The sequence below is a fragment of the Mchenga conophoros genome, linkage group LG4 (assembly GCF_057382185.1).
Source record: "Mchenga conophoros isolate Kocher_MC1m ecotype Shallow Benthic linkage group LG4, M_conophoros_male_GT1.1, whole genome shotgun sequence".
Classification (NCBI taxonomy): Eukaryota; Metazoa; Chordata; class Actinopteri; order Cichliformes; family Cichlidae; genus Mchenga; species Mchenga conophoros.
Genome location: NC_140529.1, coordinates 12108055 through 12123492, shown reverse-complemented (window position 1 = coordinate 12123492; position 15438 = coordinate 12108055). Strand labels below are relative to the sequence as shown.

Genomic DNA, 15438 nt, shown 5'->3' with positions numbered 1-15438 from the left:
TGCATGTCATTAACATACAGGATGCTTCTACAGCCACTAAAAGGCAACATGTGATGAAGGAAGGCAACGAGACCCTCATTAACGCGCCATCATCACACAGCAGGCGTGTTCTTTTGTGTGTATCTGTCGCCCACAGAGCACGATAGTGATGATAGTGACAGTCATATCTCGTTGCAAGGATTCATATCCACTGTGGTTTTTGCTCTGGTCCTTTATTCAAAAAGGCCCTGGTCAACTATATTTGGCATGCAAATATAGTTGACCAGGTAGAAGCCATTTGCAAGGCTTCGCCCTGCAGCCTGCTTTCTCTTTGGGACTGTTTAATCAGCTCCAGGCTAAAATCTGATGATGTTAAGAGCAGGCTGGCCAGTTCCTCAGCCAGCCCTTGGCTGCATCTTTGAGTGAATAATTGATGCAGGTTCTGAGGATATTGGAAAGCTGTAGCAGCTCACCTCACTAAGAGGAGCATCTGCTTTGATCTTAGTCTATCACATGCTATCTACTTCCCATCTTCACTGTGTGGTTTTGATTTAGCTGAAACAGCCGCCCGCTTCCTCTATTTATTTCATGCTGAGTTGCAAGGTAGTTTGTGATTATGGCAGACTCAAAGTTTTAAGTACTCTACTCAGCGTAATTTAGCTTTTATAAGGATGATGTTTTATCCCCCCGCTCTTGTCCACCAAAGTGCCTGTGTTTTGGCTTCCTGTTACTTCCTTATTGCTTCGTATTGCATAGATTTCCTGTGACTGGTTGGCAGTTGGCTTCAGACAAGAGCCTGCTCTCTCCCTCTAGTGGTGCCAGACTACCACAACACAGCACAAGTTCATCAGACTGCAGTGCAAGTGTTTATTTTTTAAACTTTGCAGCTGCTAAGTTTCAGACATTTTGAAAAGAAAATATTGTGTTATTTGTTTTCATTCACATAAATTGCCCAATTTATTTAGGATTAGTCCAAGAGATGTCATCAGTGCTGACCGAGCCACGACATTTTTTATATTCTTTTTTATTTTGCGTTCAGAAGACACCATCTTCACAAAAAAGAAAGTAAAAACCTGTACAAATTCCTCAGACTGGCAATCTTGCACTTTCTCAAAATTAGGTAAAAAATAATTAAGACAGCATGAAAAAAAAGCAGCCAAATAAACACAGTGCACAGCTGTTCCCATTAAATCAAAACAGACTTAAAGAGCTTTTCTACAAGTGTCAGGAGAACACTAACAAACATGTTGCATTTATAGTGCATTGTTCCACTGTGATATACAACTCCTATGTGGCACAATTATATCACTATTCTAAGTTGTGCATCGGTCTTTAATTAAGAGGAAATAAATACGTCTGCAGAAATGCCATTTAAAAAAAACCCTCTTTATAATTGTAAACAATATCAAAGAAAACAAATAAGTTTACATTAAAAATAATACAAATGCCAGATATCTGTTGCATTTCAAAAACCCCTTGTTACTGTTGTTCTGATCCAGTTTTTGTGCACTGAAAGCCGTTCATATCACCCTATGCAGCATACTGCATCTTCACCACTACTTCAAGTTTATATAGGTACTTCAAGAGATGTCCTTATCCATTCATGAATAAAATAATGGAGCCATTTCCCACATAGCTTCAACAGACAGAGTCTAAGTGAACCATTATTTAAAATAGAGACACAACTATGCTGCTTACAATCCAAACTAGCATACAAAGACAAAAAGTATTAGCTATATATTTCAAGAAATATTAGAAAGGAAGATTTTTGGACTGGCATTTGACTTTTGGAGATTTTCCCTGTAATATTGTTATACTGTACAGCTGTGTAATTAGGAAAGAAATGAGGGGGGAAAGAGTAAAAATGAACAAGAACAGTTAAAACCAAAGTCTTGTGACTGTAACATAGCTATAAAAGCTACTAGCCAAAACTGCCTTAGTTAAAGCAAATTTAGCCAACTTCTTCTCATTTACAAGAAAATGAAAATTCAGTTTTGATATTCAGGCATCTTAGTAACTGAACTATACAAAAATAAGTCAATACTGTAATGGGGAGGGGTGAGAAAACATTACCCGCTAAACAAATGCTGCTAAAACAAAATTAGCCTAGCTTAGCAGAGTAGCAGTAAACAGAACCAGAGCAATTCCTGTGAGATCACATGGTTAAGCTACATTTAAATGAAACATTTGAATGTATTTTTAAACCATTAAAAGTCACTGGCTGAAAAGAACAAGAGAGGGAAGGGGAATCAAAAATTCATTTGGGTACTGAATAGTCTCCTTCATTTTTTTCCTTCATTTTTTTCTTAGTCTAACAGCTACAACAAATTTAAAGATTTTTTTAGTGCAGCCATTCTGACATTAAATATAAACATAAATGCAGGTATTAAGGGGGAAAAAAAATCACTGATGTAATTAGACAACGCCTACATTTACATATTTCATTGCTAAAAGGCTGCTGTGAAAAAGGTCTACTACCAATTAACATAAAAAGGCATAAAATTATTTATCATCTTCAGTAGTTACTGTGTGTTTGTAAGGCAGCACATTAACCTCACATGTTCTAGCAAAGCACACCCTGCCTTGCAGTGCATTAGCACAGACCTACACCTGCCACCTTATAGCGAAAACGGCTCATACATATTGATGACTAGCCGGTTGGCCGTAGGGCTTGTCCTTCCTCACACGGCTATCATCTCCTTCCAGTCACAGGAGGACGTGAACAATGGAGATGAGGAGCAAGCAAACTGAACTGGAGTGAAAGAATGGCCTTGACTGTTAGCCAAAGCACATGTACTGCAGTTAATGATCAATCTTTTTTTTTTCCAGTTTGCCTGACTTCACCCTTATGCCTAAATTCCACAAGACATACATATATTTACATAATCAAGACGTATGAAAATCCTTTTGCCTAAGTAGCCATGCGAACAATAAAATGATCATGAAAACCCTGTAAATGGTTGGTCATTCAAGCGAAAATGCATCCTAATTTGACCCGACAGACCCGGTGTCCAGCCTTTGTTTACCGACATTATGCTTCTAGCCATCAAAGCCTGACCAACCTGACAAGTCAGAAAGACAATAAATTATTCATACAGTACAGTACAAAAGCTGAAGCAGGTAATTGGGCCTTTAAGTGTTCAGTGCAATCTACCGTTCCAGCACAAATTAAAATGCAAAATTCAAACAGGGTCAGCAGGGGACAAAGTAGTCCAAGGTCACTCAGTTCTGCTTCAAGACATTAATCGTCCCTCTTTGCTGGGTGTCTGGAAAAAGGAGTGGAATAGCAGTCAGCTACTGGAGTGGAAATATGGTGCTTTAAAGATGGAGGGAAAGAAAGACTCCCTTGTCCTTCAATGTACACACTGCTTACTCCCTCTGTGCTTCTACTAGGTCACTGTCCTCACCACTCACAGCAGCAGAGGAAGGAGCATGATGAGGCTTCGGGTGCACGGAACTTGCCAGAACTGGGCGTGTCCGTGCACTGTGCAATGAATGCATGTAGATCTGTGATGTGTGCCTGCTCCTGTGTTTGGGCCTGCAAGAAGACAAAAAAGCTGCAAATTTTCAAACTGCTATTGTCACTTACTAAATAAAGTCCCCGTATTTATCGGTAAAAATAAATCAATACATAACTGCACAAGTATCCTGCATTAATGTCGGATCACATTTACCAGTATTAACCAATAAGTATGATCATTATCTTGATTTAGCAGATTGGCACTGGGAAATTGGCAAAGTAGAGGAGACGTTGATGGGAAAAAAATTTGTTTTTAGATTTTAGCATTTCTGTAACCTAATTCATATGATTAGAAAAAGCACTCAAACCACCACCCAACAGTATAATAAAGAAACAAAGCAGCAACTGTACCATGATGGTGTCATAAGCTCCGGTGATGAGTGCGATGAAGAGTGACAGCACCATGTAGATGAAGAGGGAGATGAAGGTGTAAAGGTAGATCTGGCTGAAGGTCCACACCAGCGTGCTGCTGTGCTCCATCTCAGCGAATGTTACAAACATGTCGTCTCCATTGATCAGAGAAAACAGGCACTCTGACACCATGGACAGGGAGCGAAACTGGATACATGGAGTCCAAGTTAGCACAATCATTTAAAAAAGAAAGTTTTGCAGTCTTTCAGTGTTTTTATTTATCTTTTTGGCACGGACTACAAAATTGACTTCTAGAGAATGTTTCTGTGTGAAAGGCAAATATCAATTAATTTCACATTCATTGAATTAGGTAATGTACGGTATTTTTGATGCACATATTAGCATATTTATTTTTTTATTGAGTCATTTAATTATTTCATTTTATTCATTTTGTTTTTAATTTCAGGAAAGCTGGCCCTCCATATATTTCCACCAGAATTGATTACATTATTTTGCTTGCATGCAAAAAGCAATATCCTAACAAAATGCTGCCTGATTCATATTTAATAACTATCAATTTTCTCCTCCCATTAATTATACATAGCTAAAAAATGACATGCTGGGAGGCAGTTTATCATAATTAGGATGCTCTGACATGCAATTCTGCTCTGAGTGACTCACGCCTGCTCACTCCTCCTTAGAGACACAGCTGTGTGTCCGTGCATTACCTTTGCATGGTAGGGCCCCAGCACTATCCAGCCACAGAAGCAATATCCCAAATAAATGGCGGCCGCACAGCAGCAGAAGCGGATGACATTGGGAAAAGCAGCTCTTAGAGTCACAATCAGGATCTGTGGGAGAAAGAGACCAAATTAACTAACTGTAAATACATTTTAAAATATTATATAAAAAAAAATTGTGTTAAATAATATTTTCCATATTTGTGTGTGTGTGCTTGACATACATTGTATTTCTGAAAGAAGCTGAGGTAGCGGATGACTCCCACCCACACCAGCAGAGTGGATGTTCCCAGCAAGATCCCACAAACATCATATGATGACAGATTCTGCATCACAAGGAAGACATCATTACTTATCATAACTTACTGAAAACTGGGAATTTTACATCTCAGTAGGTGAATAAAAAAAGAAGCTTCTTTTACAGTGTGCACAAAGCTGCACACCCTCTCACATCTTGTTACCTTGGACTCTATCCCAATTTTGATGAAGCTGCCGATGATGGTGAACGTGTCACTGACGATGAGCAGAATGTACCAGCCGTTGATGAACTCCATCCTGTCTCCCCAGCTCACGCTGCGGCCCAGTTTGTGATTGAAAAACTGCACGTACTCCTGGGTAAGGAGATGGGAGATGATCAATGGGGCTTTAAATGTGATACACACAACCGGAAAACTGGGAGACCGTGAAAGGCATTTAACTACTTCTCTTTGCCTGCGTGACTTATCATTATGAAATTATATGTGTTGAATATATGGCATCAGGGGGCAACAGTGTTTGTATTGCAGGATGTAAGTTTTGCTGTGATCTCATTAGCGCCACGGCCTCCAGGCAAGCGCTTAGAAAAATGACAATCCAGCAGAGCGAGCAGTGCAGACCAGCCTCATCTTTCACGGTGGCAAGCAAAAATCGGAACTTCTGTAATCACATTTCACGCATGATGACTAACTTGATACACTGCACCCTTGAGAAATGTAATGATAAAGATTTGAAAGCTCATTTGCGGCTCGATATTTTTTTTTCTGAGGTTTTCATTTTGCACGATTTGCTGTTCAGAACAATTCATCTCATCCTGGGTCTCTTTGCAGCACTTCAGTTCATCCACTGAAACTTTTTTGCTTCCACCTTTAAGCCAACTTTCTTCTGATTGGCTGCCTGTGAAAAACAGAAGATCTTAACAGCAGGTGGGCGGGGCTTATGTGCTCACAGGTAGTGCTGTGTACCTGAGATGGCCATATTAGGGACATCTGCTCTTGGCAATATTTTTTATGTGTCCTCATTTGGTTGTTAATATGACACCATAAGAAACTACAGTTCCCCAAATGACACTTAAGGCTGACTGTAAAAGGGGTTCACTTCCACAGACACTGTGAAAGATGTGTTTCACCCACTGGTTTTAGACTCCGATTTGAGGCTTTAATGTAACCAATGCGATTGTATTTGGATAATAATAACAATAATAATGGAGTGGATTTATATAGCGCTTTTCAAGGCACCCAAAGCGCTTTACAATACCACTATTCATTCACTCTCACATTCACACACTGGTGGAGGCAGCTACAGTTGTAGCCACAGCTGCCCTGGGGCAGACTGACAGAAGCGAGGCTGCCATATCGCGCCATCGGCCCCTCTGGCCAACACCAGGCCAGAGGGGCCTGAGAGGGAGAAGTGCTAAGTTATCCATAAAGTGTACGAGTGCAATGCAGACTCTTAATTAGTACCTCAACAAAAGTTGCAACTTCAAGCAGTCAGTCCACTTGGGGTCCCATTTTGAAAGACATCAGAGGAGAAGTGAAACTTTTTACAGCCTCCTTTTGGTCTCTGTAGCATATTTTCCTCCTAAATTTGGAAATATCTCACCCATTTCCATTACTGTGCTAAAGTCTTGAGTCACCCCTCTTTTTTTTGGTTTATATTTTGTGAGTAAAATAGGTGCAAAACTTTATTGAAACATGTGCAAACATACATGGAAATAGAGTAGATAAGCCAATGGTATGACCATGTATGACCAGGTATGCTACACTAGCAGCGTGTTTGGGATCTTTGTCATACTGAACAATGAAGCTGTTGCCAATCAGATGCTTTAACAATGGCGGATCAAAATATGATGATGATGTCACTTTTCTATGTTCGTAATTTCATCGGTTTTTGACGAGATATCCAACATCACTGGCTGACATGCAGCCCAAACCAGGGCAGAGCCTCCACCATGCTTTACAGTTGTAGAGACTCATTGTTGTACCTCTCTCCTGACCTCCTTTGTACATACTGATGAGCATTTGAACCAAAATTTTCAAATTTGGATAAAAGACCTGATGCATCTCTCAGGTACTGTGGAAGGTCTGTGCTGGAATTTTTTCATACTTCGTAACCTCCTAGGACCTGGCGTCCACATATGCGGATATCACATTTTGGGTTGTCTAGACCAAAGTATTAAATTTTGCTCTACAATGGCCTGATATCCACTTACGAGTACACTATTCAATTCAATTCAATTCAATTTTATTTATATAGCGTCAAATCACAACAAAAGTCGCCTCAAGGCGCTTCATAGATACAGAGAAAAACCCAACAATCATATGACCCCCTATGAGCAAGCACTTTGGCAACAGTGGGAAGGAAAAACTCCCTTTTAACAGGAAGAAACCTCCGGCAGAACCAGGCTCAGGGAGGGGCGGCCATCTGCTGCGACCGGTTGGGGTGAGAGAAGGAAGACAGGATAAAAGACACTGCCACTGTTCTATCAAAATCTAAAGCAAATGTCCTCTTATGTGAATCTCATTTTTCTCAGAAACAAAAATCAGGTAAAAAACAAAAACAACCCCCCCCCCCCGGTAATTCTTTGTTTTTACATTCATCAGGTTCCAATCAGCCCAAATAGCAAAGAGAAACTGAAAATACATGCCATGAAAGAGTTCAGGTCTTAGGAGGTTAAGACACGATTTTCAGATACTGTTGAGCTGCTGTAGACAGGTTTTTAGGCCTGATACTTCCCTTTTTGTCTTCCACTTGTCCAGTTTCCTCAGTGTTTTAAGTGACTGCACAGCATGCCAAGATAGGGAACGTTTTCCACTAATAGATCTCCGGGAATCACCTTGTTGATATAAAAATATGGTTTTGTGTTCATCACAAAACTGTGATATTTTTCATAGACTCAGCTAAAGAAATTGGAACAAACAGTTTTTTGGTGTGCAGAGACAACACCTGCTCATCCCTTGAGTTAGGTGACTTTCTCATAGGTCAGTATTTCTTAACAAAGAAAAAAAAATACTCTTAAAATGGTCAGGTACAAGGACGGAACTAAAAAGAAGTGAAAAATCAGCGAATGTCCAAAGAAGAAAGAAATCCTTGAGAACTATCGTTCAAAACTACTAGTCTGTCTTCTTGAAAGCAAAATATAAATAAAAATAGACTTTTGCTGTAAGAGACAAGACTCAGTACTGTAAACTGTATTAAGACTTAATGTATGCATTATTAAAAAAGCTAGACAGTCTGGCAGGAAGGTTCTTTTGACCAGGCTTCACTTCCTTTTTTGTGTTCATGGTGGTCGTGCATTACTGTGCGGTTACATACACAAACAGCCTGTCCTTATCTGAGCTCCACTTTTGTAGGTCATTGAACACTATTTAACAGGTATTTGTGTGTGTGCAAAGGGCCCATGCAGTCTATGGATGCATCTTGGTATCCAAGCTAGCTAATGTTGACTGATAACCTATCACTCTGTTCTCCTGTCCAAGTAAGATTATATGTTCTCACGCCCAAAAGAGGCAAACATTGAGACAGCCAAAATGCCAAACCCAAGGCTTCAAAAAGGCAATGTCAGTCGTGCTATGTGCAATATCCATTTCAAAATATACATTTCATAGGCTAACATCACAAAAACAAAAAAATACAGAAATTGTTGGCCAGTTTTCTTACATGCTGCAGGAGGATGCCTCTGAGGATGGAGCGTCCACACAGCAGCAAGGACAGCACGCAGACGATGGCCACCAGCACATCAAAGAACTCCTGCGCATAATTCTCGGCTGAAAAAAGAGGACAGAAATAAAAGGGATCAAAGGCAATTAAAATAAATGAAGCGGCAGGTAAATAAATATCACCCCTAACCACCAGTCACTCACCACGTCCAGTCACATTAGGGTCTTTACACTCCTTAATGGAGGCACGGTTCTGAAGACTGATCGTAACTTTACCGCTGTGCGCCCTGTTATCCATCACAATCTGACGACAAAAGCATGAACCACGTAACAATTAGCATGTAAAAAACAACATTTTTAGTTTTTCTATTCTGTGGGATGTTGACTGAATTTGAGATCATAGAGGGGCTCACTGTGATAGCAAAGGTGTAGCAGTCCGGGATTTCATTATTTATAATGGTCTGAATGTTGATGGCCTTCAGCTGGAAGTCAATGGTGACATTGATCAGCCTGGGGAGGAAAGAGACATGCTGAGGATTCAATGTGCAGAATTCACATTGCAAAGAAAAGCAATACCTCTTTAATACCAAAACACACAAACATAACAGAGTCTCTAACTTGTAAAACAGGAGAGTGAAATTCTTGTAGTCACTGTTTCCTGGAGCAGCGCTGTACGTCAGTGGGTCCAGTCCAATACAATCTGGAAAAAGGAAAATCAGAAATGGCAAAAGAGGAACTAAGTCATACATGATTTTTTCCATATCACATGAATGCCACACCACGGTTTATTTTTACCACTACATTTATCATGCATTAGCCATAGCCATCTGCCAAATCAGCAGATGTGCGCAAATAACCCCTTTCCCAGGACCGGACACAGTATTTTTGCTACTAAAGTGGAAAAAAAAAAGGTCTGTGTTTTTCATTACAGGACTCAAGTCTTTAAAAGTAGGGCACAGTTGCAGGGCACTGGAGCAATAACACAGTGACTCACTGACACTATTGGTTCCTTAAGGGAAATACTGGCACTTGAAGAATGTGCAGACAGACGTGTAACAAACAAGTAGACTTTAAAACATAAAGAAAAACAAAATCAAAAGAAGGATTATCCTACCTGTGACAACATGTGGGTCGATGTCAAACGTGTCATTGACGGGGTCAATGGTGCCCCTCCTAAAGTACCTCTGACAGAGGGAGAGCGCGCTTCCGTTAACGCCGACACCCGGCACATAAGCGTACTGTCCCAGTGAGATCTGAGATAGAGCCAAGTACTGAAGAGGGAAAGAGAAGCCGAGAGGTGGAATTAAGCTCGAGAAAACATCCGTCTCCTTTATGCGATGTTAAACTTTTCACGTTCAGAAAGTAACAATGAAGCTCTCACTAAAAAGAACGCTGTTCAGTCAGGATGGCAACACGATAGCGGCATCTCTTTCCAGAAATATGTCTCAATTACTAGAGGTGGAAATCACCAGACACCCCAAGATTTGATATAATTCCGATAAAATATTATTGCATTTTTATCACATTTATTAACTTTGTGTTATGTGCTTGGTATGGAATAAGATATGTTACGATTTATCACCAAGTTGAACTTTGTCAATATCTTTTTTTACAGAATACAATGAAGTTATTTTACTTTAATTTGAGATTACAAGCACTGTCACTAAAACCTGCATTAATGTTGCCATAAGATTCAATCTGCAATTGCATGCAAAGTGTTTCTGGTAATACACCAAATAACTGTGATAAATTCTCTGAAATCGCATCTGTTGCTGTCTACATAAACAGAAATTCACATTTAACAGGAATGTATATTTAACTGCGCTCAGTAATGTTCCTGTTCTACAGGAATATAACCACAATACAACCAGCTGCCAACCAGTTGAGTCAAGCCCACTTGAGTTGTTTTCATTGACAAAGAGTCATTCAGACTGATGGCAACATGTTGGCAACATTTCTGCTTTTATAAATTAGACAGCAGTTATTTGCAAACTTCCAATGATCTCTCTGAGAGTGACTGCAGTCAGTCCAAGTAAGACTGAAACTGTTTGCAGAAAGGTTGCCTCCTGTTGGGCGACCTGTGCAATCAGTTGCAGAATGTGAAAAAAATCTATACAATCACCAGGCAGCCGCTGCTTTTTTTATGGATGCAAGGAGGTTGCTTTCCTATTTGTGGTCATGTGACTGAGCCATTAGCTTGCTCTTAATTAGGAGGTAGCTTTAACAAGCTGAGTGTGTTCAGTGTTGGATGGTTTTTCAGTTGAGCCCATTTAATGTAAGTTTGCTTGGCTAACAACATCTCAGGATGGTGGCGCATGAGATGAGCCTTCTCGCTCGTAGACTATTTTAATGTATTTAATAAAATCTCAATATTTGGTGTTCCTGTAGTGATCAATGTCAAAAATATTGGGATACTCTATTGGACTGACTTCCCCCCACCCACATCTGTTACTGTGCATAACCTACAGCAGCAACTTTTTCCATCTAACTACTACATCCACTTCTTCATTGTCTGCAAATGCAGACAAACAGACGTCATTTGCAGTCTGTGTTTCTGCGCTTATTCACACACTCAATTCTAAGCTAAGCTAGTAAACATTGTAAACAATACAACTGCTAAAGATAATAGCTCAGCTAGCTTTGCAGTAGTCCTGTTTTCCCCTCAAGCCTCTGATTGACCTTTGTTTTGTTGGGTTTTTGTGTGGAGTGGAAATCTGCAGTCAGTGTTACAACAGTATATTAGGGTCCATTGTAAGTAATAATACCATGAAAAAACACTTATTAATATCAAGCATATCTAATGTATGCATGGCTTAAAAAAATCATTAAAAAAATCATATTAAACAAAATTCTGGTCATAATAATAAATCAAGAGATCTCAAAATGTCTCTTAAAATGGTTATTAGCAGGCTACCTGCTCTATGGTAAAGTTGATGTGGCTGTACATCTCCATCTGTGTGTGGACAGCGTGGGGATTCTTGTCCTTGTAGCCCTTCAGGAAAAGGTGCTTGAATGCCGCTGTGTTTTCCTCTTGAAACGTCACAACCATCTGGTTACTCAGTCCAAACATCACCAACTAATAGACAGAGCCAGAGAGCACAGGCACAAGACAAATGAGCTGAAACACTCGGGCAAATGCAGAGAAGCAGTCGCTGCACAGTTAGAATAAAACACAGGACATGATCGGGTATTTGCATTCTGAGCCTACAGAGTATTCATGTTAAATCAAAGGGCTGTATCCACCTGCACAGTCACAATGATGATTTTCAGCAGCTGCAGGCCAAGTTTGAAAGGCTTGCGCCCCTTTGCATGATACTTGTCACAAGGGCTCATGAAGAAATACTTGAGTTTCCTCCTCAGGGCCTCCTCCTCTCCTTCTTCCTCCTGCTGGAGGAGCTTGGAGCCCACCAGGGTAGGAGGGCGGGAGCTGCCACTTCCAAGAAGATCCTGGGAGCCATAGCCTGATACGGAGGAGAGCAGCTTGTCCTTCTCTGTTAATAAAATCATTCATTTTGGAAAGAAGCTCAGCATTAAAGAGGTACTCAAGACATTATACATTGCTGGGTTACTAACAAGTGACAATTTGAATTAACCCCTTTTATCCTGGAAAAGTGGTTGGAGAGTGTCTTTAATTCTGTTACTTAGCAGTGTTAGCTGGTCTCCCTGCCTGTATGTGGTGCAATTTCACAGCTTAGTATAACCAAGCTAACGCTGGCGGATAACTTTCATGTTTAAATGTGTAAATGCTCAAAAATGATCCAAGCATGATCCAAGATTACCACTTGTAGCTCCTGAAAAACAAAAATCCAGTATCTTAATGATTATATTACATAAAATCATTAAATAAAAAAGAGTTTACAACAGATAAAAGCCCAGGTTCTGAAAAGCATGTTTATTTATACAATGAATCCTTCTTTGGTTCTTCATAATGAATTACTGTGGCATGGAGGCGATCAGCTTTTGACACTGCTGACGTGTCACTGCAGCTCAGGTTGCTTTGATAGTTGCCTTCAGCTCGTCTGTGTTTGGGGTCAAGTGTTTCTCATCTCCGTCTAAACAGTACCTCACAGATTCTGTGCGGCCTTCAGATCAGGTGAATTGGTTTGCTAATTAAGCACGTGTCTAAATGCCATTTGGTAGTAGTTTTGGACCCACTGGCACCCTGCTAGAAAAGGAAATTGGCATCTCCATAAAGCTTGGCAGTCAGAAGCATGAAGTGCTCCACTCCAGCAGATGACATGGCACCCCAAGTCACCACAGACTGTGGAAATGTCACACTAGACTTCAAACACCTTGGGTTCTGTGCCCCAGGTAAGCTCTTCTGACATTATCTCTGGTTCAGGAGCGGTCTGACATCAGGAACGTGACACTTGCAGCTCCGTTCTCTGCCAAGTCCTTGAATTGACTTTTCTCAAGGTTGCAGTCACCCCTGTTGCTTGTGGACATTTTATTTTCCTTCCTCAACTTTTATCAACATGCATTCTGTGAACAGCAAAAATAGCTGTCTGTGGCTCATCCTGCTGGCATAGAGGGAAGCCTGTCAAGTCAGCAGTCTTCTCCTGATTGCAACTGCATGTTCTCAACTAGACTGACAGACAGGCAGTATTTATACTGTATCTGAATGGCAATTCCCCCAAAGTCGAAATAAGATAAAAAAAAAAAAAAAATTCGAATTATCCTGCTGGGTCTCTTAATAGAATTTTATAAATTGCTTGACTGTAGAAAGATTTTTATGTGATTATCATCAAAACAAACATGGCTGAACTGTCCATGCTATTCGATGACGTCATCTTGGGCTCGCTAACTGTGATGATTTTAAGAACCACCGGTTGTAGATGTCAAGGCGGAAACCTTTAAAGCGTTTATTTTCAAAACAATAAAAAAATAAAAAATAAAACTTTAAATGTCCAAAATCGGCGGAATGATCCTTTGAGCCTCGAGTCACCTGTGAATAAATACACGGAGCGGACGTGTTTCTTTCATTGTTCGATATCACACCTTAGCAAATTTTCACAGATGGACCCGCCTCTTTAAAAATAAATAAATAAACAAATACATGAAAAATAAAATAACGTAATATGATGCTAGCAAATAAATGCGTACCAATCCGTGGTATAAAGAGTGATACAGGTGAAGAGAGATAATAAAAGAGAGGACTGAATGTTGCCAAACCTGTGGCGCTGTCTTGGATGCAGGTGTAACTAGAAGATGCCATGGTGATGCGTTCACGTTCGCACAGGAGCAGGGTACATCACACTCATAAAAAGCGAGTAGAGAGCAGACGCGGGGTCATATTATTTGTTTACATCGTAAAATAAAAGACGATTGCTGTCGCAGTCTGCGGATGAAACATAGGTAAACACATCGCCGCTTCCTTATGACCACGTGACTCCATCATGTGACTAATGCCTAGCCTGTAAGCTATTGCTGCTGGGAAGACTAAAGACGCAAACGCCAAAAAATTCAGGGCAAATGTTGAGCTAATGTTCCGGTTAGTACTCTTTTTTTTTTTTAATGTTTTATGACAGTTTTATTAATTAAGACTTAGGATAAAATAATTATTGTTTATTGAAGAGAACTTACGTTTGCGCAAGTAGTTAATAAGTTAAGTCATGGTGAAGGGAAAGGGTTTTTTCGCTTTTTGAGAAATACTGGTCTCATAAAGAGGATCTGAGGATTCAGGAGTGAAGCAAGATTAAAAGCCAGGAGATGGCAGTAATGCAACATTTTTGGATGCAAGCTGCCGTTAAACATGAAAGAAGAAGAATAAGAAGGCCTCAGAGGTTATCTAAGAGCATATTGGGAGCAACAACACCATGAAGCCCAAAGAACACACCAGACAGGTCAGGGATAACGTTATTGAGAAATTCAAAGCAGGCTTAGGCTACAAAAAGATTTCCCAAGCCTTGATCATCCCACGGAGCACTGTTCAAGCGATCATTCAGAAATGGAAGGAGTATGGCACAACTGAAAACCTACCAAGACAAGGCCGTCCACCTAAACTCACAGGCCGAACAAGGAGAGCGCTGATCAGAAATGCAGCCAAGAGGCCCATGGTGACTCTGGACGAGCTGCAGAGATCTACAGCTCAGGTGGGGGAATCTGTCCATAGGACAACTATTAGTCGTGCACTGCACAAAGTTGGCCTTTATGGAAGAGTGGCAAGAAGAAAGCCATTGTTAACAGAAAACCATAAGACGTCCCGTTTGCAGTTTGCCACAAGCCATGTGGGGGACACAGCAAACATGTGGAAGAAGGTGCTCTGGTCAGATGAGACCAAAATGGAACTTTTTGGCCAAAATGCAAAACGCTATGTGTGGCGGAAAACTAGCACTGCACATCACTCTGAACACACCATCCCCACTGTCAAATATGGTGGTGGCAGCATCATGCTCTGGGGGTGCTTCTCTTCAGCAGGGACAGGGAAGCTGGTCAGAGTTGATGGGAAGATGGATGGAGCCAAATACAGGGCAATCTTGGAAGAAAACCTCTTGGAGTCTGCAAAAGACTTGAGACTGGGGCGGAGGTTCACCTTCCAGCAGCACGACGACCCTAAACATAAAGCCAGGGCAACAATGGAATGGTTTAAAACAAAACATATCCATGTGTTAGAATGGCCCAGTCAAAGTCCAGATCTAAATCCAATCGAGAATCTGTGGCAAGATCTGAAAACTGCTGTTCACAAACGCTGTCCATCTAATCTGACTGAGCTGGAGCTGTTTTGCAAAGAAGAATGGGAAAGGATTTCAGTCTGTAGATGTGCAAAGCTGGTAGAGACATACCCTAAAAGGCTAGCAGCTGTAATTGCAGCAAAAGGTGGTTCTACAAAGTATTGACTCAGGGGGCTGAATAATTACACACACCCCACTTTTCAGTTATTTATTTGTAAAAAAAAATGTTCGGAATCATGTATGATTTTTGTTCCACTTCTCAC

The 15438-nt window shown here is 40.6% G+C and overlaps 1 protein-coding gene across 1 annotated transcript; it reads right to left on the bottom strand.

Annotated features, from left to right (window-relative positions):
- Positions 1–874: 874 nt before the first annotated feature.
- Positions 875–13976, bottom strand: mcoln1b (mucolipin TRP cation channel 1b). The gene is made up of 13 exons (XM_085270343.1): positions 13677–13976; positions 11748–11995; positions 11419–11580; positions 9619–9775; positions 9123–9204; positions 8918–9014; positions 8709–8808; positions 8506–8612; positions 5052–5201; positions 4815–4916; positions 4579–4701; positions 3851–4057; positions 875–3517 (listed from the first exon to the last, which is right to left on the bottom strand). The coding sequence occupies exons 1-13, from the start codon at positions 13717–13719 to the stop codon at positions 3383–3385; spliced, it is 1713 nt and encodes a 570-aa protein (XP_085126469.1). The 5' UTR covers positions 13720–13976; the 3' UTR covers positions 875–3382.
- Positions 13977–15438: the final 1462 nt, after the last annotated feature.